Source organism: Podarcis vaucheri (genome assembly GCF_965113315.1).
Source record: "Podarcis vaucheri genome assembly, chromosome: 7".
In the NCBI taxonomy this organism is placed as follows: domain Eukaryota; kingdom Metazoa; phylum Chordata; class Lepidosauria; order Squamata; family Lacertidae; genus Podarcis; species Podarcis vaucheri.
This window is the reverse complement of record NC_138765.1, coordinates 8,538,532-8,562,099: the sequence shown is the minus strand read 5'-3', so window position 1 is coordinate 8,562,099 and position 23,568 is coordinate 8,538,532. Positions and strand designations below refer to the sequence as shown.

General features: G+C 49.8%; 2 protein-coding genes across 3 annotated transcripts in view; one reads left to right on the top strand and one right to left on the bottom strand.

Moving 5' to 3' along the window:
* Positions 1-23,568, bottom strand: part of QPCTL (glutaminyl-peptide cyclotransferase like) — a 222,017-nt gene that overhangs the window by 174,487 nt on the left and 23,962 nt on the right. The gene's annotated exons all lie outside the window — the stretch shown is intronic.
* CCDC61 (coiled-coil domain containing 61) lies at positions 1,490-21,570 on the top strand. 2 transcript variants are annotated; one of them, XM_082231171.1, is made up of 14 exons: positions 1,490-1,559; positions 4,113-4,341; positions 5,125-5,207; positions 7,064-7,224; positions 9,010-9,162; positions 10,682-10,898; positions 12,502-12,584; positions 12,699-12,940; positions 14,992-15,070; positions 15,189-15,316; positions 17,484-17,562; positions 18,539-18,605; positions 18,762-18,834; positions 20,312-21,570. In XM_082231171.1, the coding sequence occupies exons 2-14, from the start codon at positions 4,194-4,196 to the stop codon at positions 20,407-20,409; spliced, it is 1,611 nt and encodes a 536-aa protein (XP_082087297.1). In that variant the 5' UTR covers positions 1,490-1,559; positions 4,113-4,193; the 3' UTR covers positions 20,410-21,570. The 2 variants fall into 2 exon arrangements, with proteins under 2 accessions (XP_082087297.1, XP_082087296.1); XM_082231170.1 differs by lacking the exon at positions 1,490-1,559 and adding an exon at positions 1,806-3,255.

Here is a 23,568-nt window from a genome sequence, read left to right as displayed (position 1 = left end):
GCCCTCCATCTTTCCCAGCATCAGGGTCTTTTCCAGGGAGTCTTCTCTTCTCATGAGGTGGCCAAAGTCTTGGAGCCTCAGCTTCAGGATCTGTCCTTCCAGTGAGCACTCAGGGCTGATTTCCTTCAGAATGGAGAGGTCTGATCTTCTTGCAGTCCATGGGACTCTCAAGAGTCTCCTCCAGCATGATAATTCAAAAGCATCGATTCTTCAGCGATCAGTCTTCTTTATGGTCCAGCTCTGCCTTGTCGTGACAAAGGGGCCTGAATAACTCAGAGAAGCTATGAGCTATGCCATTCAGGGCCACCCAAGATGGACAGGTCATAGTGGAGAGTTTTGACCAAACGTGATCCACCTGGAGGAGGAACCGACAAGCCACTCCAGTATCCCTGCCATGAAAACTCCATGGACAAAGACAACAGGCTTTTTTCCTTAGGACGTCCCAATTATTATTATTATTATTAATCACCTTTTTTTACTGCTCTAGACCCTCAGGGTGGTTCACAACACTATATTGCAATATAGTTTGTTCGTTCATTTTGGACTTTGCTTCAGGGGGGAAAATCACTTGGCAATATAAGATCTTTGGCTGAATGGGGCTGTTTTGCAGCTGTTTTGTTGGGCCTTCATCTCACGTGTTTATAATTAACAATTGCACCCATCTCTTCTCTCGGCCTCGCTGGACGTATAGAAAATATACCTCGTTTTCAGTCACGTCATGCCTTTTCAAGTCCTTCCTGACTTTGCTATTATTGCTTGACGAGCTTTAAAAAATAGTTATTAATTAATTAATTAATTAATGTAATATAAGGCATACCTGATATAATGATGACTTTTGGTCTCTGTTTTCATCCTACCTGATTTGACTGCACTTTCTTGGTTTTACTTTACATCACTTTCCTTCAAAACCCAATAAAAGTTATTGCAAAGAAAGGAAAATCGCTTCGGCCCTAATAGGTGCGCGAGGTGCTGCTTTCACTTTCTGTTCTTATACAAGTGCAGATCCCTTCCCACCGTCTGCTCTCACCTGCCCTGGATCTCTCGCGATCCCAGCTGGAGAGCTCTCCCTCGGACCGGATCGCTCAGCCGCTATAGGAGCAACGCGCTCAACGGCCACGAGAGGGCAATAGAGCAGCGCGTTTCCGCGCCCGCCCTGCCGCCCCTCTCCATAGGAGGATGTCTTGAGGAGTGACAAGCCGAGGCGCCAATAGCCGGCGTCGAGAGGCGGGCGCAGCTCTGGGCGGGATTCTTCCTTGATGTCCGAGGTCCCTTGGACCAATAAGCGCCGCCGGGTCGAGCTGCCCGTCTCGGATTGGGTGCTCCACGCCCCCTCCCCCGCCCACACGCTCAAGGAGAGGGAGGGGAGGGGCTTGTAGTGTTATGGGCGGGGCCACCGCTCTGAGTGACGGCCAGCGTGGCTTACGAGGGAGCCCTGGGAGGTGACTGACGTCGCCACCAGCCAATGGCGGCGCGGGAGCGGTTGAGCGGGCGGCCAATGGGAGAGCGGCGAGGAGGCGGCTTTCGCTGGAGACGGCAGTTGAGGTGGGGGCGGCGCGCAGGTAAGTTGGCTTTTGGGGGGGGCTCCGTCCCCTATTTAAACCCCCGAACCCACCTCATTCCTGCCTCCCTCAAAACAGTAGCCTCCCCCGTCTCCTAATAGCCGCCTCCCCCCCATTAATGCTAATTAACCCCAGGCAATTAGCGCTAATTAACGCCCCCCCCGCAATTAAGACCATAAGAAGAAGACTCTTGCCCCTCCTAGGCCTAATAACCGCCTCCCCCCCATTAATGCTAATTAATATGCAATTAAGACTAATTAATACTAATTAACGCCCCCTAATTAAGGACGTGAAAAGATTCCTGCCTTAGACGATAGCTGTCAACGTTTCCCTTTTTTTAAGGGAAATTCCCTTATTCCCAATAGGAAAGGGAAAAGTTGACAGCTATGCCTCGGACCCCAAACAATAGCCCCTCCCACAACGAATGCTAATTTTTGCTCATTGACGCCCATTAATACCTTAAGAATCCTGATTCAGACCCCAAACAGTAGCCCTGCCCACAGTTAATGCTAATAAACACCCACAATTAATGCTAATTGACGCCCCTTAAAACCTTAAGAATCCTGATTCGGACCCCCAAACAGTAGTCCTGCCCACAGTTAATGCTAATTAACACCCACAATTAATGCTAATTGACGCCCCTTAAAACCTTAAGAATCCTGATTCAGACCCCCAAACAGTAGCCCTGCCCACAGTTAATGCTAATTAACACCCACAATTAATGCTAATTGATGCCCCTTAAAACCTTAAGAATCCTGATTCGGACCCCCAAACAGTAGCCCTGCCCACAGTTAATGCTAATAAACACCCACAATTAATGCTAATTGACGCCCCTTAAAACCTTAAGAATCCTGATTCAGACCCCCAAACAGTAGCCCTGCCCACAGTTAATGCTAATTAACACCCACAATTAATGCTAATTGATGCCCCTTAAAACCTTAAGAATCCTGATTCGGACCCCCAAACAGTAGCCCTGCCCACAGTTAATGCTAATTAACACCCTCCCTATTAAGACCATAGGAAGGCTGCTTTCTCGGACTCCAATGAGTAGCCCCTCCTACTCCCAGTAGTCGCCTCCCCACCATTAATGCCTAGCATCTCCTGCCCTTAAAGGTAATTGTCCCCTCCTTGTTACTGCTAAATGCTAATTGAAGTCCCCACCCCCAGTTAAAAATATATGGATAGCCTGGCTGGGTCAGGCGAAAGGCCAGTCAAGTCCAGCTTCCTTCCCAGGCCTCGGACACGGGGAGCCTGCAAGGATAACTTGATGCTAATTAATCCACCATTATGCTCATTATCAGTTTCCCTATCCCTGTTGCAGATCCTCTGGGGGGAGCTTTTCTGTCCCTTGCTACCATCCCATTTTCCCTCCCACTTGTCTCACCTTATTTTTCTATGTTTTCCCAATCTCACTGAATCCAATACTGTCCTTCCATCAGTCTGGCTAGTGGTGGCCACACTGGGCCATGAGAAAAATTCAGGAAAATGGCACTAAGTGACTCTCGGACACTATAAAGGTAAAGGTATCCCTGCCCGTACGGGCCAGTCTTGCCAGACTCTAGGGTTGTGCGCTCATCTCACTCTATAGGCCGGGAGCCAGCGCTGTCCGCAGACACTTCCGGGTCACGTGGCCAGCGTGACAAGCTGCATCTGGCGAGCCAGCGCAGCACACGGAACGCCGTTTACCTTCCCGCTGGTAAGCGGTCCCTATTTATTGAATTGTGGGCACCACAATTCAAGAAGGACACTGACAAACTGGAACGTGTCCAGAGGAGGGCAACCAAAATGGTCAAAGGCCTGGAAACGATGCCTTATGAAGAACGGCTAAGGGAGCTGGGCATGTTTAGCCTGGAGAAGAGGAGGTTAAGGGGTGATATGATAGCCATGTTCAAATATATAAAAGGATGTCACATAGAGGAGGGAGAAAGGTTGTTTTCTGCTGCTCCAGAGAAGCGGACACGGAGCAATGGATCCAAACTACAAGAAGATTCCACCTAAACATTAGGAAGAACTTTCTGACAGTAAGAGCTGTTCGACAGTGGAATTTGCTGCCAAGGAGTGTGGTGGAGTCTCCTACTTTGGAGGTCTTTAAGCAGAGGCTTGACAACCATATGTCAGGAGTGCTCTGATGGTGTTTCCTGCTTGGCAGGGGGTTGGACTCGATGGCCCTTGTGGTCTCTTCCAACTCTATGATTCTATGATCTACTTGCACCCGGGGGTGCTTTCAAACTGCTAGGTTGGCAGGCGCCGGGACCGAACGACGGGAGCGCACCCCGCCGCGGGGATTCGATCCGCCGACCATGCGATCGGCAAGTCTTAGGCGCTGAGGTTTTACCCACAGCGCCACCCGCGTCCCTAACTCGGACACTATGGGGGAAACAAAAAAATTAACAGTTCTCAGTTACTGGCCATTCTCTCCCAGCAGAAACATTTTTCTTAATTCTGAACCTGTGGGGTGGGAGAAACCATCATCGAAAGGACATCTGTGTGTGATTTTGTGATTGCTTCACACCCTGCTGATAAACTTCCCTGCCCTTGTTTCCCCCCGTATAGATAATTGTGCGTGGAAGGCTGCTGTTCAAGGCTGCCCACTTCCTGCCCTGCGAGGCGGGCAGAGAGATTGCTGGTCGCAACATGGCCAAGCTGCACGGGCTGCAAGCGGACTATGTTTTCCGTGGCGTTGAGCACATCATCCGGATGTCGGTGGACGGGAACCTTCTGGAAGTAGAAGTGGAGGACCGGCTCACCACGGACCAGTGGCGGGGGGAGTTTGATGCTGCTTGTGAGTAATGAATCTGACACTGAGGAAGCTGTGCTGATGTGAACAGCTTAGGAGGGGGAAGAGCTGTGAAATGCCCAACTACACTGTGCTGCTAGATGGGAAACCAAACACCGTCTTTCTCTGCTTTGACTATCTGGCAGGTGCAGAGATGAGCCAGCTGCCCTCTGCAGTTGCCCTTCTGGCTCTGCTTTGTCCCTGCCTCTGCTGGACACTTGAAGCCCCGTGTCTTTAATAATAATAATAATAATAATAATAATAATAATTTTATTTATACCCCGCCCTTCCCAGTTCAAAAACCGGGCTCAGGGCGGCTAACAACAAATTTAAAACACTTTAAAACACTTAATTATAAAAGCAGCATAAAATACAATATAAAAACATGAATAACAATAAAATTCAAAAATCAATTAGATAATCCCCAGGGCTAGCTGGCTGAATTGGTCCTACTTGTACCAGCGAGGAGGTCAGGGGAGAATTAGCTGTGGGGTCTCAGAGCGGGTGATCTTCATAAAAGGGGAGGGGGAGGGAAGAGAAGGGAAATAAAAGATCAGGCTGAATTCAAATTAAAGGCCAGGCGGAATAGCTCTGTCTTACAGGCCCGACGGAAGGAGGTTAAATCCTGAAGGGCCCTAGTCTCCTGGACAGAGCATTCCACCAGGTCTTTTCAAACGATAAAATACTGGTTCCATTTCCCTCTTGCTCTCAAATTCCCAAGTCAAGCCATTACACGCTCCCTATTACATGCCAAAATCAGCATCCCTCATGTTTTACCTTTTCTTCCAGTCATTGAAGACCTCACTCACAAGACTGGGAATTTCAAGCAGTTTGGGATCTTCTGCAGCATGCTAGAGTCGGCCATTTCCCAGGTGAGGCTCAGCTTGGCTTTGGGGCCGCCACGGAAAAGTCTATGGAAATGTGTCCTGCGCAGAGTTCCTCAGGCTTCTTGAGCGTTGCCGCTTTCCTAGGCTTCCTTTCCCATTTGTCACTTCCCCCCTGCCACCAACCATCCATTCCACAGGTGGGCATCTGGGAGATTTCTTCGTCTATAGTCCTCTCCTCGGTGTGAACACGGCAGATAAAAGCCTCAATCTTTAAAAAAACCAAACAAACAGAAACACACATTAATATCAGGTAGGTAGCCGTGTTGGTCTGCCGTAGTCAAAACATAAATAAATAAATAAATAAATAATACCTTCCAGTAGCACATTAAAGGTAAAGGGACCCCTGACCATTAGGTCCAGTCATAACCGACTCGGGGGTTGCAGCGCTCATCTCACTTTATTGGTCGAGGGAGCCGGCGTACAGCTTCCGGGTCATGTGGCCAGCATGACTGAGCTGTTTCTGGCGAACCAGAGCAGCGCACGGAAACGCTGTATACCTTCCCGCTGAAGCGGTACCTATTTATCTACTTGCACTTTTGACGTGCTTTCTAACTGCTAGGTTGGCAGGAGCAGGGACCGAGCAACGGGAGCTCACCCCATAGCCGGGATTCGAACCACCAACCTTCTGATTGGCAAGCCATAGGCTCTGTGGTTTAACCCACAGCGCCACCCGCGTCCCTTAGTAGCACGTTAGAGACCAACTAAGTTACCGTATTTTTTGCACCATAACACTCACTTTTTTCCTCCTAAAAAGTAAGGGGAAATGTCTGTGCGTGTTATGGATGGTATGCCTACGGGTGGCATGCCTACGGATTTTCCTCCTCTAAAAACTACGTGCATGTTATGGTCGGGTGCGTGTTATAGAGCGAAAAATACGGTAGTTATTGGTATGAGCTTTCGTGTGCATGCACACTTCTTCAGATGTGAAGAAGCGTACATGAAAGCTCATACCAATAACTAACTTAGTTGGTCTCTAACATGCTTCTGGAAGGTATTTTATTTTGTTTTGTTTCGACACATTAATAAGTAAATAATGGGGGGGGGACCCCAATCTAATGTGGCTGCTGCTGATGGGAGTTGTAGTCTGAAACAGGCACCAGGTTGGAGAAGGTACCTCCAGAATGTCAGGCCTCCTTTATGTGTTTCATCTTCCCCCCGGCTTTGACGACTTATGGTGTTTCTACCACATGCCCTGCCAGGTTCCTACATCTTAAATCCTGCCACCATGATCCAGTTCTGGGCACCACAGTTCAAGAAGGACACTGACAAACTGGAACGTGTCCAGAGGAGGGCAACCAAAATGGTCAAAGGCCTGGAAACGATGCCTTATGAGGAACGGCTAAGGGAGCTGGGCATGTTTAGCCTGGAGAAGAGGAGGTTAAGGGGTGATATGATAGCCATGTTCAAATATATAAAAGGATGTCACATAGAGGAGGGAGAAAGGTTGTTTTCTGCTGCTCCAGAGAAGCGGACACGGAGCAATGGATCCAAACTACAAGAAAGAAGATTCCACCTAAACATTAGGAAGAACTTCCTGACAGTAAGAGCTGTTCGACAGTGGAATTTGCTGCCAAGGAGTGTGGTGGAGTCTCCTACTTTGGAGGTCTTTAAGCAGAGGCTTGACAACCATATGTCAGGAGTGCTCTGATGGTGTTTCCTGCTTGGCAGGGGGTTGGACTCGATGGCCCTTGTGGTCTCTTCCAACTCTATGATTCTATGATCCCCTTTCTGTCTTGAATTCCTGTCCTTCCCTAGTCCGAGAGTCACTTCTTCCAGGATAAGGACTGGCTGTGTAAACGGTCCTTGATGTAGTGCTGATTGTGTGGGCTTTCCCCCTACAGAGCAGCGAGTCGGTCACTCTGGACCTCCTCACTTACACAGACCTGGAGTCACTCAGGAACAGGAAGATTGGAGTGGGTCCCCGGCACACGGCGGCTGCCAAAAACTCCCCGCTGAGCTCCAAGCGCTACCTCATCTTGATCTACTCGGTGGAATTTGACAGGTGACAGGGGAATCCCCGGCTGCATGACCAACAGGGAGCCTTGGGGTGACAAGGGGGCTTGTGGAAATGGAGGGCAGCTCATTTGTAGCTAAACGTTCACCCAAAGGCCCCATGGCCAGCCACAGATTTATTGCAGGTGCGATGGGGACAGGTGAACCTGGCCTTTCTGGAAGACCCAATTATCCTGTAAGAGCTGTGGGGCTGCCAGAGAGACTGCATAAGCTTATAACTTGAAGGGAAGCAGCTAATGAAACCAGTCCTTTTATTATATATAATAATATTTATTAAAGTTTCATAAACAATCAAAAGCTTCAAAATTTAAACATAAAATACAAAAACCAAAAAAAGCTACAAAAATGAGAAAATACAAAACACATAGAAATACACAATAAAAAACAGTTAACAGTAGAAAAAAAAGAAAAAACACCAAAAAACAAAGCAGAAAAAAGTTAGTATTTTCATATCTTATACTTCCTTCACTAGTTTCTTGACCTCCTCACACCTCCCTTTTCGTATTCCAGTTCAGATATTTAGTTCAGCAAATCCTTACCCTCTATCATTTATCCTTACTCAACATCTTAACCTATAATAAATATAGATTTTCCACCATTGTCAATCCATATTTACATATTCTTATTAATCTTTTAACCAACACCGCTTATTTTCAATCCAACGTCCCTTTAACATTCATTAATTTTACAGTATTTCTGTAGATAGTCTTTAAATTTTTTCCACTCTTCTTCCACCGCCTCTTCTCCCTGGTCTCGGATTCTGCCAATCATTTCTGCCAATTCCATGTACTCTATCACCTTCATGAAACCAGTCCTTTCCTTTGCTGTGTGGGAGGAAGAGGAGGCGGAAGACCAGGGTGCTTTGCATTCCTCCTTTTTGCTTCAAAAACAGCAAACAACGAGGCGGGAGCAAAGGCCCTTCTTACCTCTTAGCCCACGACTGTCCAGGGAGCTGCCCCCCTTTTCCCAAAGCAAGAAGACAGGGGAAGATCAAGGACCACAGCCAACTTTGCCAAGCTGGGGCCTTCCAGACGCTTTTGACTACACCCACCTGGGGCTTATGGGAATTGTAGTCCAAAGCGGCTAGAAGGCCTCAGCTTCGCAAAGGCTGATCTGCAGGGATATGCAGAGGAATAAGCATTCAATATTGGTAGCAGTTGGGACGCGGGTGGCGCTGTGGGTTAAACCACAGAGCCTAGGACTTGCCGATCAGAAGGTCGGCGGTTCGAATCCCCACGACGGTGCGCTCCCATTGCTCGGTCCCTGCTCCTGCCCACCTAGCAGTTCAAAAGCACGTCAAAGTGCAAGTAGATAAATAAGTACCTCTGTGGCGGGTAGGTAAACGGCATTTCCGTGCGCTGCTTTGGTTCGCCAGAAGCGGCTTAGTCATGCTGGCCACATGACCCTGAAGCTGTACGCCAGCTCCCTCGGCCAATAAAGCGAGATGAGCGCCGCAACCCCAGAGTCGGCCACGCCTGGACCTAATGGTCAAGGGTCCCTTTACCTTATTGGTAGCAGTTACAGGGAAGAAAGTCCTTGCCTTTCCCTTTTTGTGGGCTGGTTTGGGCTGTCTCTTTTGGACAGGGAGGCAGGAAGCAGCAAGGGTTGCTAGCCAGTCCCCTCTTGGGGGTGGGCCTCTGACCTCCTAGTCAAACAGAGCGTCTGCCTGGCCTGTTAAGCACCAGAACCAACCCCTTGACATTTGCTCCTGTCTGCGGCGAGGTGCAGTGCAGGGGGTCCTGACTTGTGGTTGCCTTTCCTTGTTTCTCGGCAGGATCCATTACCCGCTCCCCCTCCCTTACATGGGCAAGCCGGATCCCGTCGTTCTGCAGAAGGTGATCCGGGAGCTCAAGGAGGAGTTGGCCCTGCTGAAGGCAAAGCCAAGCAAGGATTTCAGAGATGCTGAGATCCGCCGGCTTCGTGACGAGTGAGTGGGGGAGGCGGGGGGGGGGAGTAACCTGAGCCATATCAGGCAGCTTCTCTCTGCAGGAGACATCAATGCGGCCTTCTGAATTTGCTGTTCCGGCATTTAGGAACCAGGATATCTGTGGCACCAGGAAATGGGTGTTTGAAGTGCTTGTTGGAACTGCTGGGTTCTTTCCCAGGTACCAGGGAGAGTGGAAGGTGTTGGGGTTTTTGTAGGGAGGGAGAGATACTCAAGGCATAGCTGCCAACGTTTCCCTTTTTTAAAAGGGAAATTCCCTTATTCTGAATAGGATTCCTCGCAAGAAAAGGGAAAAGTTGACAGCTATGACTCAAGAACTGCGTCTCCCATCTTTGGGAGCTATTTGTGATCACAGGCATGTAAATGCTTCTTTGGAGTCAGTTTTCCTCCTCAAAGCATTGTTCTGATCTGACTGATCCCTACTGATTTAAAATACAACCCTTAAATCTACCACGTTGATCTGTTGCTTCCCTATAAAGACGTTCAAGACAGCTTACAAAGAGCAAACAATCCAACTTAAGTCTAAATTCCTCGGCCCGAAAATCTAAACAAGGGCAAGTATTGAAATGGCAGGGAAGCAAACTATGTAGCTTCTCATGGGTTTGAGAAGGAGACTCACTGTGCAACAGGTCTGCCCTATTACCAGGAACCAGCAGGAGCCAGGAGAACTGTGACAGTTGTATTTATTTATGAACAACAGATCAGCCCTTCAGCATAGCAGCTAAGACTTGTTAGACAGGCAAAGCTACAGTAAGCTTCCCATTCATCTGTAGAGGGAACCACACCCAGCGAGAGGAGCTCTTATTACAGTCCTGGCGTGTGTTTTAAGGAGACAGGCCAGACATTTTACAATATCAGTCTGGAAATACAATGCAGCAGGAGGGCAGCTCTTTCCTTGAAGAGATGATGATGATGATTAATTCAATTTATATACCTCCCTTTATCAAAAGATCCCAGGGTAGTGTACAACATTAAAAACACATTACAGAACATCAATAATAAAAAGTATACTGACAGATGTAAAGTAGTCATCATAATAACAGTCCTCTGCCCCACACTTTAGATTACTTAATAGCCATAGGCCTGGGAAAAGAGGAGTGGTTTTTTGCCAGACGCCTAAAGACAAAAGTGGCTTTGCAAACCCACCTTTTAGCGCTTAAACAACCTTTTGCAAAGCTCAGGTCTCAAGCCTTGCGCGGAAGAGATTCTCTCTCGGCTGCCGCTGATCCTGCCCCGACGCTCCCTTTTTCAGTGTGGTGTAGTGGTTAAGAGCGGTAGTCTCGTAATCTGGGGAACCGGGTTCGTGTCTCCGCTCCTCCACATGCAGCTGCTGGGTGACCTTGGGCCAGTCATACTTCCTTGAAGTCTCTCAGCCCCACTCACCTCACAGAGTGTTTGTTGTGGGGGAGGAAGGGAAAGGAGATTGTTAGCCGCTTTGAGACTCCTTCGAGTAGTGATAAAGCGGGATATCAAATCCAAACTCTTCTTCTTCTTCTTTCAGGCTCCAGCACACCTTGGAGGAGAAACAGTCAGTGGAGACGGTCTTGCTGGGCCTTCAGGAGGAGCTGAAGCTCACCAACAAGAGCAGTGCCTTCAAGGAGGTCAAGATCCTCAAGAAGGTCGTGCAGAGCCTGGAGGAGGAGCTGACCAAGGAGAGGGCGAAGCACCAGCGGATCGCTAACAAGCGCCTGCAGGAGAGCCGGCAGCTTGCCGACGAGGTGGGCTGGGCCTTGGCTTTACAGGATCCTCCTTCCCCTGGGCGGGTGGGGGAGAGGGCTATATTAGGCTGCTGAAAGGACAAAGACCTCAGTGCAGAAGCGCTCGTCCGAGCCCAGTTCTGCTACTCAAAACAAATCCTTAGGCGTGGAATGTGCTCAGAGGCACCTCCTGGTCTTTTATTCCCACTGCGTCCTTTCCGCTTCATTTTGGGGGTCCGAGGTAGAAAAACGCCAAAGATCAAATAAGCCTGGAATCTGCCCACCCTTGGCAGAAAGGGCAAGGCTTCTCTTTTCCCTCCGACAAGAGCCAGGGGGCTGGTGAGTGGGGGGGGGGTCATGGTGAGGAGAGAGGGAGGGATGGCCAGCCTTCCTCCAAGACTAGGGACCCCTAGAAACACCAGCTCCTTCATTTCATTCACTCTTAATTTGCATACCGCCTTTCTATACTACTCTATGCAAGGCGGTTTATGAAAAAACATGCAAAAAAGATCACACACCTTAGAACATGGGTAGGCAAACTAAGGCCCGGGCGCCGGATCTGGCCCAATCACCTTCTCAATCCGGTCTGCGGACGGTCCAGGAATCAGTGTGTTTTTTTACATGAGCAGAATGTGTCCTTTTATTTAAAACACATCTCTGGGTTATTTGTGGGGCATAGGAATTTGTTCATTCCCCCCCCCCCCAAAAAAATATATATAGTCCGGCCCCCCACAAGGTCTGAGGGACAGTGGAACTGCTGAAAAAAATTGCTGACTCCTGCCTTAGAATAATCAAATTCAATACAGTGGTACCTCGGGTTACAAACCTAATTCATTCCGGAGGTTCGTTCTTAACCCAAAACCGTTCTTAACCTGAGGCGTGCTTTTGCAAATGGGGCCTTCTGCTACCACCGCGCCACAGGCACACAATTTCCATTCTCATCCTGGGGCAAAATTCTCAACCCAAGGTACTACTTCCGGGTTAGCAGAGTTTGTAACCCAAAGCGTTTGCAACCCGAGGTACCACTGTACAGCAAAGTCATAATAAAAACATAACTTTAGACAACTTGCAGCAAGTAAAGTAATATTCAGTAATCCATTGGAACATAATTGTACACAATAACATTACTCTCAAAATATCAGTAAATAATAATTAAACAGAAATTCACTCTTAGCAATTACAGTTGTACCTTGGTTTTCGAACACCTCTGTAGTCAAACGTTTCGGAACTTGAATGCCAAAAACCTGGAAGTAAATGCCTTGGTTTTTGAACGCACGTCGAAAGTCAAACAGGAAAGGCGGCTTCCGTTTTGAGGCTTCTGCTTTCAGTTTTCAGACGTTTCAGAACTCAGAACGGACTTCCAGAACAGATTATATTTGAAAACCGAGGTACCACTGTACAATAAATAATCAAACTGTAATCAACAAAAATAGCAGCAAATCACAATGCATAAAATGCCGCACCACCACATTAAAAAAAACCATGTGAAAGGACTACATTCTGCAAATATCCACCCTGGACTCCTAGGTACCAACTCTGCTTGAATATTAACCCCCCCACCCCCCAATTATTCAGCCTGAGCCTTAACACAAGGCGCAAAAAGAGATCTTTCTGCCCACTGCAGCTGGCGGAGATGAAAGCGACAGAACGGAGCCTCCGGATTCGCGTGAAGAACCTGACCAACGAGCTGGCCTTGTACAAGAAAGGGTGAGCGCTCCTGACCCCTCGGCCGCTCTGCTGCGCTGCCAAAGGCAGCAGCTTCTATGCCAGACGCAAACCCACCCCTCTAGCTGCAGGCGTTCCTTTCTCTCCCCTCCCCAGGCGCTTCACCCCCTCCGGACCATCTCCCCAGAACCACCCCGCGCCCCCTCGCAATTTTGCGCACCCCACCCTGTCCCGAAGCAGCACCAAGAAGAGAGACGTCCGCCGCTCCACCTCGGAGGAGCGCTCGAACTCCCGGGAGCGCAGCGGCGCCTGGGGGCCCAGCCGGCAGAGGTCCACCTCCAGGGAGGGGCGCAGCGGGAGCCAGGGCCGCCTCCCTCGACAGTCCCCGTCTCCTACAGGTGAGAGGGGTGGGTCACCCTTTTACCATGCACCCCCTCTTCCCTGGCACCAGGCCTGCCTGGCGCAGTGGCTGGTAGGAAGAAGAAGCCTCCTTCGAAGGGGGTGTGCTGGGCACAGAAAGGAGCAAGCGTCATTATCCTCTCCCTGCCTGGCTCCGAGTTACCAACAGATCCAAACTTCTTCTTCTCAGGATGCCAGGCAAGTAAAGCTGCCTTTTTCAGCACATGTTTTATTTTATCTGCTAGATCTGAGGGGGAGGGCCGGAGTCAAGTACTGCAGCTCGTGAAACTACTGACACCACATCTCTTGCTTCTGAGATACTGTATTTTCCGCTCTATAAGACTCACTTTTTCCCTCCTAAAAAGTAAGGGGAAATGTGTGTGCGGCTTATGGAGCGAATACAGGCTTCGCGGGCTATCCCAGAAGCCAGAACAGCGAGAGGGAGCGCAGCGCTCCCCTCCCTCTCTCTGGCTGTTCTAGCTTCTGGCTTAGCCGCGTGAAGCCTCCGCAGGGGAGCCTTCATCCCGCTGCCTTGCGGAGGCTTCGCGCAGCTATCCCTGGCTTTTGCGGGAGGTGCGGCTCGGTCCCTTCCCCCACCTCCCAGAAAAGCCCCCAAGAGCCCCTTCAAAGAGTGCGCGGCTCTTGTGGGAGGCTGGGGAAAACCCCAGGAGGCTTGCTTTCGCTGAATCCAGGAGAGCAAGCGGGATCGGTATGCACCGATCCTGCTTGGTCTCCTGGATTCAGGGATAGCCCTGCAAAGCCTCCTGAGCGAAGAGGGAGGAGCGCTCCCTCTTCGTTCAGGAGACTTCTTATTTCTTGTTTTCCTCCTCTAAAAATCAGGTGCGTCTTATGGTCAGGTGCTTCTTATAGAGTGAAAAATACTCTACATGTTAGAAGAGCCTTAGCCCTGGGATAGCTCAGTTGGTAGAGCCTGTGACTCTTGATCTCAGGGTTGTGGGTTCAAGCCCTACCTTGGGCAAAAAAATCCCACATCGCAAGGGTTGGACTAGATGACCCGTGTGGTCCCTTCCAGCTCTGTGAATTTATGATCAGGTCAAAGGCCCGTCTAATCCAGCACTCTGTCCTATATGGTGGCCGGCCCAGGCGCAGAGCAGAGCGCACTCCCATCAGGGTTCCCCAGTAGCTCATATTCAGAGGCGTTCTTGCCGCCGTGCTTGACTCTCCAACAATAGGGGCTAGAAACTTGCTTGCCGGTTTTTGAAGCCGAGAACTGTGCCAGAGTTCAAATCCCACAACCGTGGAATGGAGGACCTCAGGACCTTATCTAAGCGCGATGTCCCCAAAGCTAGAATCCACACCCCACCTTGTGTGAAGAATGACGGGCTTCTTAACTCTCCATGGACAAAGCAAATCCTTGCCTTTTCATATATTTTTTTGAGTGATATTTATTGAAATTTTACAGACAATAATGGGTTACAAAATTAAAAATAAGAAATAAAAAAGAATAACAATAATAAAAGAAAAAAATACAAAAATACAAAGACAAAACACATAAAAAGTAAGAAAAAATTAAAAAAGGAATCAATATTTTCATGTCTTATATTTCATTTACTTGTTTCCTGACCTCCTCACACCCCCCTTTTTTTGTATTCCAGTTCACATAGTTAATTCAGCAAATCCTTACCCTCTATCATTTATCTTTACTCAATATCTTAACCTATTGTAACTATATATTTTAAACCATTATCAATCTGAAATTCACATATTCTTTTTAATCTTTTTACCAATACCGCCTACTTTCAATCCAACATCCCTTTAACATTCATTAATTTTACAGTATTTCTGCAGGTAGTCTTTAAATTTCTTCCAGTCTTCTTCCACCGCCTCTTCTCCCTGATCTCGGATTCTGCCACAAATCCTTGCCTTTTCAGCAAGGCTGCCTTTGCCTTGGGCCACGACGTCAACCCAGACCTGGGCACTGGGAGCTTCTGCCCTGTAAACAGACCAGGTCCCTTCTGCTCTGCAGGACAGAACTGCCACAAGATGCCCTTCCTCCTTGACTACTCTCTTTCCCTCTCCTTCCCTGTAGGACCCCGGGCACCACGCTTTGACCCCACCGCCTTTGTGAAGGCCAAGGAGAGGAAGCAGAAGGAAGCGGAGCAGAAAAAGTGAGTCGCTCGCTTCCAGGGTCTGCCTCTCCCTGCCGCTCCCCCAACCCCGGCAGCTGCAGGATCCAGGCAAGGGCGAACGGCGCTGTTTGGGCTAATTTGTCCTGTCTCCCTCCAGAGAGCGATGCCGGCGGCGGGGGATGGGAGACACCCCGCCCAGCGGTTGGTGCCACCGCCTGCAGTCCAGGGGCCCATCGGCTTTCAGCACCGGCGGTCTCGGGAAAAGCCGGGGCAGGAGTTCTTCAGGTGTGTCTCGCTGGGACCTTGCTCCCTGTTTTGTGTGCTGCGCAAATGACGCACGCGGCTGCATGGAGGCGCCAGGTCCCTGCCTCGAGGAGCTTCCAAAACCTCAGTTGGAGGTGGAGAGGGAAATGGGCAGGCGTACGTGGGGGGAACGGGCAATCGATTACGCATACCGCATTTTTCGCCCTATAGGACGCACTTTTCCCCCTCCAAAAATGAAGGGGAAATGTGTGTGCGTCCTATGGGGCGAATGCAGGCTTTCGCTGAAGCCTGGAGAGCGAGAGGGGTCCGTGCGCACCGACCCCTCTTGCTCTCCAGGCTTTAGGAAGCTCTGCGCAACCCCCGGGAGACCGGCTCCGAGGGTTGCGCAGAGCTGCCTGCAGTCCCCGGCTCAGCGCAGCTGTGCGCGGCCACCGGGAGCCGGGCACGAAGTCCCGCCCTGCTCCCAATGGCCGCGCAGAGCTGCCTGCAGTCCTGGGATCAGCGCAGCTCTGCGCGGCCATCAGGAGCGGGGAGCGAAGTCCCTCCCCGCTCCGGATGGCGGCGCAGAGCCGCCTGCCGTCCCGGGATCAGCGCACTTCTCCCCATCGCCAGCCCCACAAGCTCGGGGGACAGCAGGGAGGCAGAGCGTGCCTTCCCACTGTTCCCCGACCTGGTTCTTCCAGTCCTGCACCTGCGGGGGAAATAAATTTTTTTTTCTTTATTTCCCCCCCAAAAAACTAGGTGCGTCCTATGGGCCGGAGTGTCCTATGGGGCGAAAAATACGGTATTTTCATACTAGGCTGGGTGACAGGGCAGAATGGGAACTAGGGGGTTGCGGCAAAGGCTTCACTTTCAGGTGGGACGTGGGTGAAGTAAGGTTCTCCGGAAGCAGACTGCAAGGGAGAAAAGGCCAGGGGTCGTTCGGTTAGAGAGAGCCAGGGGTGCTGCGCCAGTGAGAGTGTCAGACCAGGACCTGGGAGAGAGCAGGGTTCAAGCCCCCCACCCGGCCATATTGAAGCTCGCCGGGTGACACTGGCTCAGTCACTGCCTCTCAACCTCATCTGCCTCACAGCGTTGTTGTGGGGATAAAACGGATCCAGGCGGAGAACGATGTACGCCACCTTAAGCTCTTTGGGGGGGGGGGAGCTGGGCTATAAATGATGGAGCAGGGCACCTTTGGACAACTTAGGAATAGATCTGAAGAGGGGGTAGGGACTAGGAACTTGTGCTGGATCTGGGACATATAGGAAGCCCGTGGAGCGTACAGGAAGCAGGGTGATCATAGGATTAGAGTAACAGGAGGTTGCCAGCTAGATTGGAGGCGATTAAAGGTGAGACAAGGGAAGGCCAGAGAAGAGGGGATTGCAGGAGTCTAGCGGAGAAAGGCAGAGGGCCCAGGCCAGAGTCTTTGAGCCTTCCATGTCCTTTCTGTGGCTGCTTCCCAAATTGAGCAAGCTGGCTTATGAGCTCTCCTCTTCGATGCCTGGCTGGCGCTAAATGAATACAGCCCAAGCAAAAGTGACAGTGCGCGGAAATGTTTGTCTGTTTGGGGAAATTAGCTTCTTACTTAGTTCTGAACATTCCCCGCACCCCTGTAGGTGCAAACCTGCCTTATTTCCGCCAACGGCATCCGTACCTGTCCTGCCCTCTTTCTGCACTTGTGCCCAACAGTTTGAAATCGCAATAGATATTTTGAAATATAAAATAGCATGTGAAAAAAGAAGACATGAGTTGGAGCGGACGTGCAGAGATGTTTCCGTCCTTTCTCCTCTTGCTTTGTTAGTCCTAACGGGAAATTCACTTTCCTCGCCATCGCTCCCCCCGTCTCTCCTGCCTCCTCTCTGCTCCTTCATTGTCCGCAGTGCACAGCCCATCCTGCATCAAGTTCTCTTTGCCTCCCATCTTGCCCAAGAGCTGTGTTTTCTTGCTGTCTGCTTTGCTCTGAACCTTCGAAATGTCTGTGAACATCCCATGACATTATAGCAGGCTTCACAGTAGATCAGCAAGGAGAGATTCTCGCAGGTGCTTTAGTTAATGGTATTTATAGTTTGCTTTCTTTTTGCCCGTTACGCCCAGTTTATATGTTCCGAGAGCCACTTTACACAGGCACGTCGCAGCATTTGGGTGACTTGCCTGTGCGAAAGGGTCTTCGCCTCACCTGATCTCACACTACGCTCTTTTCCTGCAGTGGAAAGCTTCCGCAGCCGGCGCTCGTCCGCAAGCTCAGGGAGCAAACTGGACGATTACTCTGAGCCCGCTGCCCCAAGGTAAGGAAGGTGGGGCAGAGCCTGATGCAAAGCTGCGCTGGAATGCCAAGCCGCGTCCTGCCCAAACCCCACACTTTAAAAAGCAAGCTTTCTATGGGAGCAGAAGCGAATCTGATAAAGCTGCGGCAAAAATTCCCATTGCCAAGCAGGTCACACAACCCCTGTTCTCACGAGGAAGGTCAGGGCTAGGAATCCAGGGCAGCTGTCTACCACCTCCATCTGGTACGCAGCCTGAGACTCTACCTACTTGCAGACTGTCTTGCCAGAGTGGTGCATGCTCTAGTTATCTCCCACTTGGACTACTGCAATGCACTCTTTGTGGGGCTACCTTTGAAGGTGACCTGGAAACTGCAGCTAATCCAGAATGCAGCAGCTAGACTGGTGACTGGGAGCGGCCGCCGAGACCACATAACACCGGTCCTGAAAGACCTACATTTGCTCCCAGTACGTTTCCGAGCACAATTCAAAGTGTTGGTGCTGACCTTTAAAACCCCAAACAGCCTCGGTCCAGTATACCTGAAGGAGCGTCTCCACCTCCATCGTTCTTCCCGGACACTGAGGTCCAGCGCCGAGGGCCTTCTGGCGGTTCCCTCATTGCAAGAAGCCAAGTTACAGGGAACCAGGCAGAGGGCCTTCTTGGTAGTGGCACCCGCCCTGTGGAACGCCCTCCCACAGATATCAAAGAGATAAACAACTATTTGACTTTTAGAAGACATCTGAAGGCAGCCCTGTTTAGGGAAGTTTTTAATGTTTGATGTTTTATTGTGTTTTTAATATTCTGTTGGGAGCCGCCCAGAGTGGTTGGGGAAACTGAGCCAAATGAGTGGGGTATAAATAACAAATTTGTTGTTGTTGTTGTTGTTGTTGTTATTTATTGGCTTTGCCTGGCTCGGACACAGAGTTTGGGCTCGGGACATGATGGCAATTAGCCCATTAGCCTGATCCGGCCTGATGAGTTGCGTGTGTTGTCCCTTAGGGGGAGGAAGCGAGCGGTGAGGGGCAGGAAACCCCTGAGTTCCTCATCCTGGAATGGCAGTACCATGGTAAGCAGCCAGGTGTCTCGAGATCCCTCTTTGGCAGAAAAGTGCTGGGCAAACTGAGCTCGCCGTCTGCCGAGACTCCTGGGCACTGAGGGCGGGTCTTCGATTTTCTTTAGCTATCAGAGGTGAACTGACCAGTGCCACTTGTTCTCCATGCAGATTCCCCACACGGATGGTGGCCACAGGAAGCACCTGGCCAGCACGCCTACCACAGGCCTGCGAGCAGACAAAGGTAAATCCCCCGGGGTCTCCAGTGGCCTCTTTAAACTGAGGCGGCGCAGAGACTGGAGTGGGTTGACCTCTCTGGGTAACAGTGAAGTGTAATCTCCTCTTGAGAGCCAGTGTGGCGTAGCAGTTGAGAGTGTTGGGAGACCAGGATCCGACTCTTCTTTCGGCCGTGAAGGGTGACCCTGGGCCAGTCCCTGGCTCTCGTCCTAACTTACCTCACAGGGTGGTTGTGAGAATCAAATAGAAGAACCATGTACAGTGTTACCTCGGGTTACATACGCTTCAGGTTACAGACTCCACGAACCCAGAAATAGTGCTTCAGGTTAAGAACTTTGCTTCAGAATGAGAACAGAAATCGGGCTCGGGTGGCAGCAGGAGGCCCCATTAGCTAAAGTGGTTGTCAGGGAACTGACATCAGAGCGAGAGGCGAAGGGGAGGCTCCCAGATTCTGCGGGCGAAGGACCCAGCACCAGGGGGAGAAGCAGCTCAGTAGAGGAGGAAGGAAATCAGCGCAACACCAGGGATAAAGGGGGGCAAATGGGGGAAGCGAAGGAAGAGCTCCGGGATTCTTCTCTGGAGATTAGTGAGGAGAGCACAGGCCCTCCACTACCCACGCCCTCCCTGCGCAGAAGACTCCCGCGCAGTGAGAGAAGGCGGAGACTGGGAGTCAGACAGCTTTTATGCTAGAAAAGGTTTAAGAAACGCCCACAGACAGATTCTGCCAGCGACTGAGACAGCCACACAGAGATGGGCTGTGCAGTCAGAACGGTTTAACCAAGGCAATTAAGCCTAGAGAGGCGTCAGTTTACGCACGAGTAACTCATACCTCATTACAGTGGTGCTTCAGGTTAAGAACAGTTTCAGGTTAAGTACGGACCTCCAGAACGAATTAAGTACAGTGGTGCCCCGCAAGACTAATGCCTCGGAAGACGAAAAACTCGCAAGACGAAAGACTGTCCAGGGTTTCAGATAAGGGGCATTCCCGGCCCTCCCTGGAGATTTGACCTCATTATTATTGGGCTCTGTCTCCAAGGCATAGCTAGCCCTTCCTCATTAGGCCTTGCCCAGAAAGTTGCGCCCCAGCTGGAAGAAGTTTAATATTTAAGTTTTAGAATAGCTTTGGAAGTGGATATAGGATGTAGGGTTAGAAGTAGAAGATAATGTATTTCAAAATACTATTATTTGTAAGTGATAAAATGTGAAGTTTCTTATGGTTAAAGTAAGTGATTAAAAAAAATGGTTAGAAATCATGATATATGTAAACTGCTAAAGATGAAGTAAAATGGAAATAAATAGGTGGGACTTGTTTAGAAAAATAAGGATAAGACAAGAATTTGTTTGTATTGCTTGTTTTTCTGTTTGTGTTCTTTATTTGTGTTATAAAATGAATGTTAAAAAATTGGGGGGGGGGGGGGAGAAAGTTGTGCCCCAGTCTCCCGGTCCTCTCGTATGGCAATAACCCCGGTTGTCTTGTCCCACAGAGAACCTATACGACGAGCCATCGGCTGACCTCTCGGAGATTGACGCTCGGCTGCAGGCGCTGCAGGAGTACATGAATAAACTTGAGACCAGAACGTAACCCCTGGAGTAGAACAAATTAAGAGGGCCGCTGGGCCAGAATACAGGGAGCCTCCTTCCCCCACCCACCCCGATTTGGAGTCCTCCTTTGGACTTCTTTAGACAGAGGCATGGGCCTGAAAGAGATGGCGGCGGGAAGCATGGGTTTATAAATATTCATGTACAGCAAGCACACACAAAAGTGGGTGCCTTTAGGGACTAGAAGCTTCAGAGTTTTTCCCCCCTTGCTGCTCTGATGCTGTTTAGGACCTGGTCGATGTGTAGCTTGCTCGACATCCAGGAGCGCATTGAACCCTTAGCCTTACTTAGCCCTTTTGTACCCAATCTTGCCTTTAAAAACAGGGAGATGGCGCCCCCTTCGGCCATCAGATCATCCTTCTTTAAGACTCCTGATTCCACCTGCTCTCTCGCCCCTTTAGTTCCGAGCCTTTAAGAAACCAGGGTGTGCAGCCTGAGATCAAAATGGGCCCTCCCTCGCTGCTTGCTCAAAATCGAGTCCCTCCCTCTCCCTCCAGTTGCTTCCAGGCCCGTCTCTGGCCTGGAGGTGCTGGCTGCTTGGGGGGCACAAATTCAGATCTCTTCCCGGAGGTGGGGAGAAGGGTACAGATTTCTTGGCTCAAAAGACTGGCCGAGTGAGAGATTGCAGGCTTAGCCGGAAAATCTTTGGGCTGCCTGTGAAAGATCCTAGTAGGGAATAGTTCCACTCACCAGTTTTACTTCTCAGCTAGGCACCAAAGAATAGCTGAACTGTTGCAGCCAGTGGTTTTAACATTTTCCTTTTAAAGAGCTGCTTTTGCCCAGCCTGTTTAGACCAGGTATCTCTTCTGGGTTCAGATGGTGATGTGTTAAACAGCATCCTTGTTCCCTCGGCTGTGCAGCAGGGAGCCTGTTCCCAGTTGTGACATATCCTTTTGGCCTGTTTTGACTGCTCGCTTGAGCCAGTCTCCTTTGCAAGGGGCAAATACAGCTGGGTTGTGTCGGTCTACCCTCTAGCGGGCTGGTTCGTAAACTTATGCGTGGTCTCTTCTAAACATTCCATGAAGTTCTCTTGACAGCTTTTAATGGGTGGTGGTTGTCTGTTTTCCCTGTCTGCCTGTCTCCCAGTGTGTCTCTTGCTGTGTGCAGTGATCCTATTTTGTAAATAAACACTTCTTTTCTAACACACCGGTCTCCGTCTGATCCACTGATATCCTGTCACAGCTGTGTTCCCATGCTAGTTTAAGAAGAACCTAACAGATCGGACAAACCGTCTGCCCAGCCCAGCCAGATCACTCTAGGAAATTCAAATCCAAGCTCTCCACTCAATGGCAGGTTTGGGAAGCACAGCTCACATCTCCCAGGCATGGGAGAGCAAGCTGCTGGAGGGTGAAATGCACTTTGCACATGTTCAGAGGGAAACACTCTGAAACTGCTTTCCCCAGGATCAAGCCCCAGCCTTCAAAATAGGTTTGTCCTCTTTCTGTTGCTGCATCAGCTGGCAAAGCGAGGGTTACAGAGCATCCGTTGTTCAAGAAGAGGAGGGGGGAATTGACAGAAAAGGCCAGTTTCCTGAAATTCAGGATGCGTGTATATCTGATGGCTGGAAGGAAGCAAAGTGCAACACGGGAGCAACTTCAAGTGGAAAGCGCTAGACTAGAATCATAGAGTTGGAAGAGACCACAAGGGCCATCGAGTCCAACCCCCTGCCAAGCAGGAAATACCATCAGAGCACTCCTGACATATGGTTGTCAAGCCTCTGCTTAAAGACCTCCAAAGTAGGAGACTCCACCACACTCCTTGGCAGCAAGTTCCACTGTCGAACAGCTCTTACTGTCAGGAAGTTCTCCTAATGTTTAGGTGGAATCTTCTTTCTTGTAGTTTGGATCCATTGCTCCGTGTCCGCTTCTCTGGAGCAGCAGAAAACAACCTTTCTCCCTCCTCTATATGACATCCTTTTATATATTTGAACATGGCTATCATATCACCCCTTAACCTCCTCTTCTCCAGGCTAAACATGCCCAGCTCCCTTAGCCGTTCCTCATAAGGCATCGTTTCCAGGCCTTTGACCATTTTGGTTGCCCTCCTCTGGACACGTTCCAGTTTGTCAGTGTCCTTCTTGAACTGTGGTGCCCAGAACTGGACACAGTACTCCAGGTGAGGTCTGACCAGAGCAGAATACAGTGGCACTATTACTTCCCTTGATCTAGATGCTATACTCCTATTGATGCAGCCCATCAGACTGAAGACTAGGATGTCTTCAGTTAGAATCTGGCACCCCCGGTGCCTGCAGAAGTTCTCCTAGCCCAGGTAAGCTATATAATGATGACTGGATCCACTATTAAAAAACTTACTGCTGAACAACTAAATCTGCACATCAACTCTTCGGCAGTGCTCATGTACTGATCCACCATCGCATTGTGCCACTATGTGATGCTTGCCATTCCATCATGTTTTCTCTGTGTTTCTGTGATGATGAGAGCACTAAATGTCTTTTTCAAGATCACAGACCTTGTTGTTTTCCTTCTTATTTTTAACAACAGCTCTGCGGGGTCGGACCAAAGTGGGTCTGCTTCTAGTCATCTCATACGCCCCCAGGAAGTCCTTTTCTAGCTGGCGCCCCACCATCTGACTAAGTTGCCCCAGCCACTCTGGGCAGCTTTCAACATACATAATAATATAACAATACATTTTAAAACTTCCCTATACAGGGCTGCCTTCAGATGTCTTCTGAAGGTTGTAGTGTTACTTATTGTGGGAATGTTCAGGGATGCAGGAGAGGATATATTGTCTGATAATGGCCTTTCCAACTTGTGTTAACAAGCTCACAATTTTAGCAGAGTAACATTCCCCTTTTTAAACTTGCAGCGAATGCGTTTGCTCAGGCTCGCTAAAGCCTCTATAATAACTGTTCTGGCATTTCCCCCTTATTCCCTCATCAAAGATAAGACACGACACAGTCTTCTATAAAAGTATAAAAAGGTTTACTCACACATCATTCTGTTCACAATAGGATCCCAGAAGGCAGACTTCGCTTAGAAAAGTAACATATACTTGGAAACTATCTCATAAGAAGACAGTCCCTTTGTCCTCTTGGCTGGAGCCAAGAGAGCATCTTTGGCTAAGCAGATGTTGCTTCTTCGATGCTCTCTTCAAAAGGAGATGGCTGCCCTGCCCTGTGCTT

Excerpts from the sequence above, each read along its gene's own strand:
- CCDC61 (XM_082231171.1), top strand. The coding sequence starts at position 4,194 with ATGGCCAAGCTGCACGGGCTGCAAGCGGACTATGTTTTCCGTGGCGTT. Across the intron at positions 15,071-15,188 it reads AAGGAAGCGGAGCAGAAAAA|AGAGCGATGCCGGCGGCGGG; the intron begins GTGAGTCGCTCG and ends GTCTCCCTCCAG. Across the intron at positions 18,835-20,311 it reads AGGCCTGCGAGCAGACAAAG|AGAACCTATACGACGAGCCA; the intron begins GTAAATCCCCCG and ends CTTGTCCCACAG.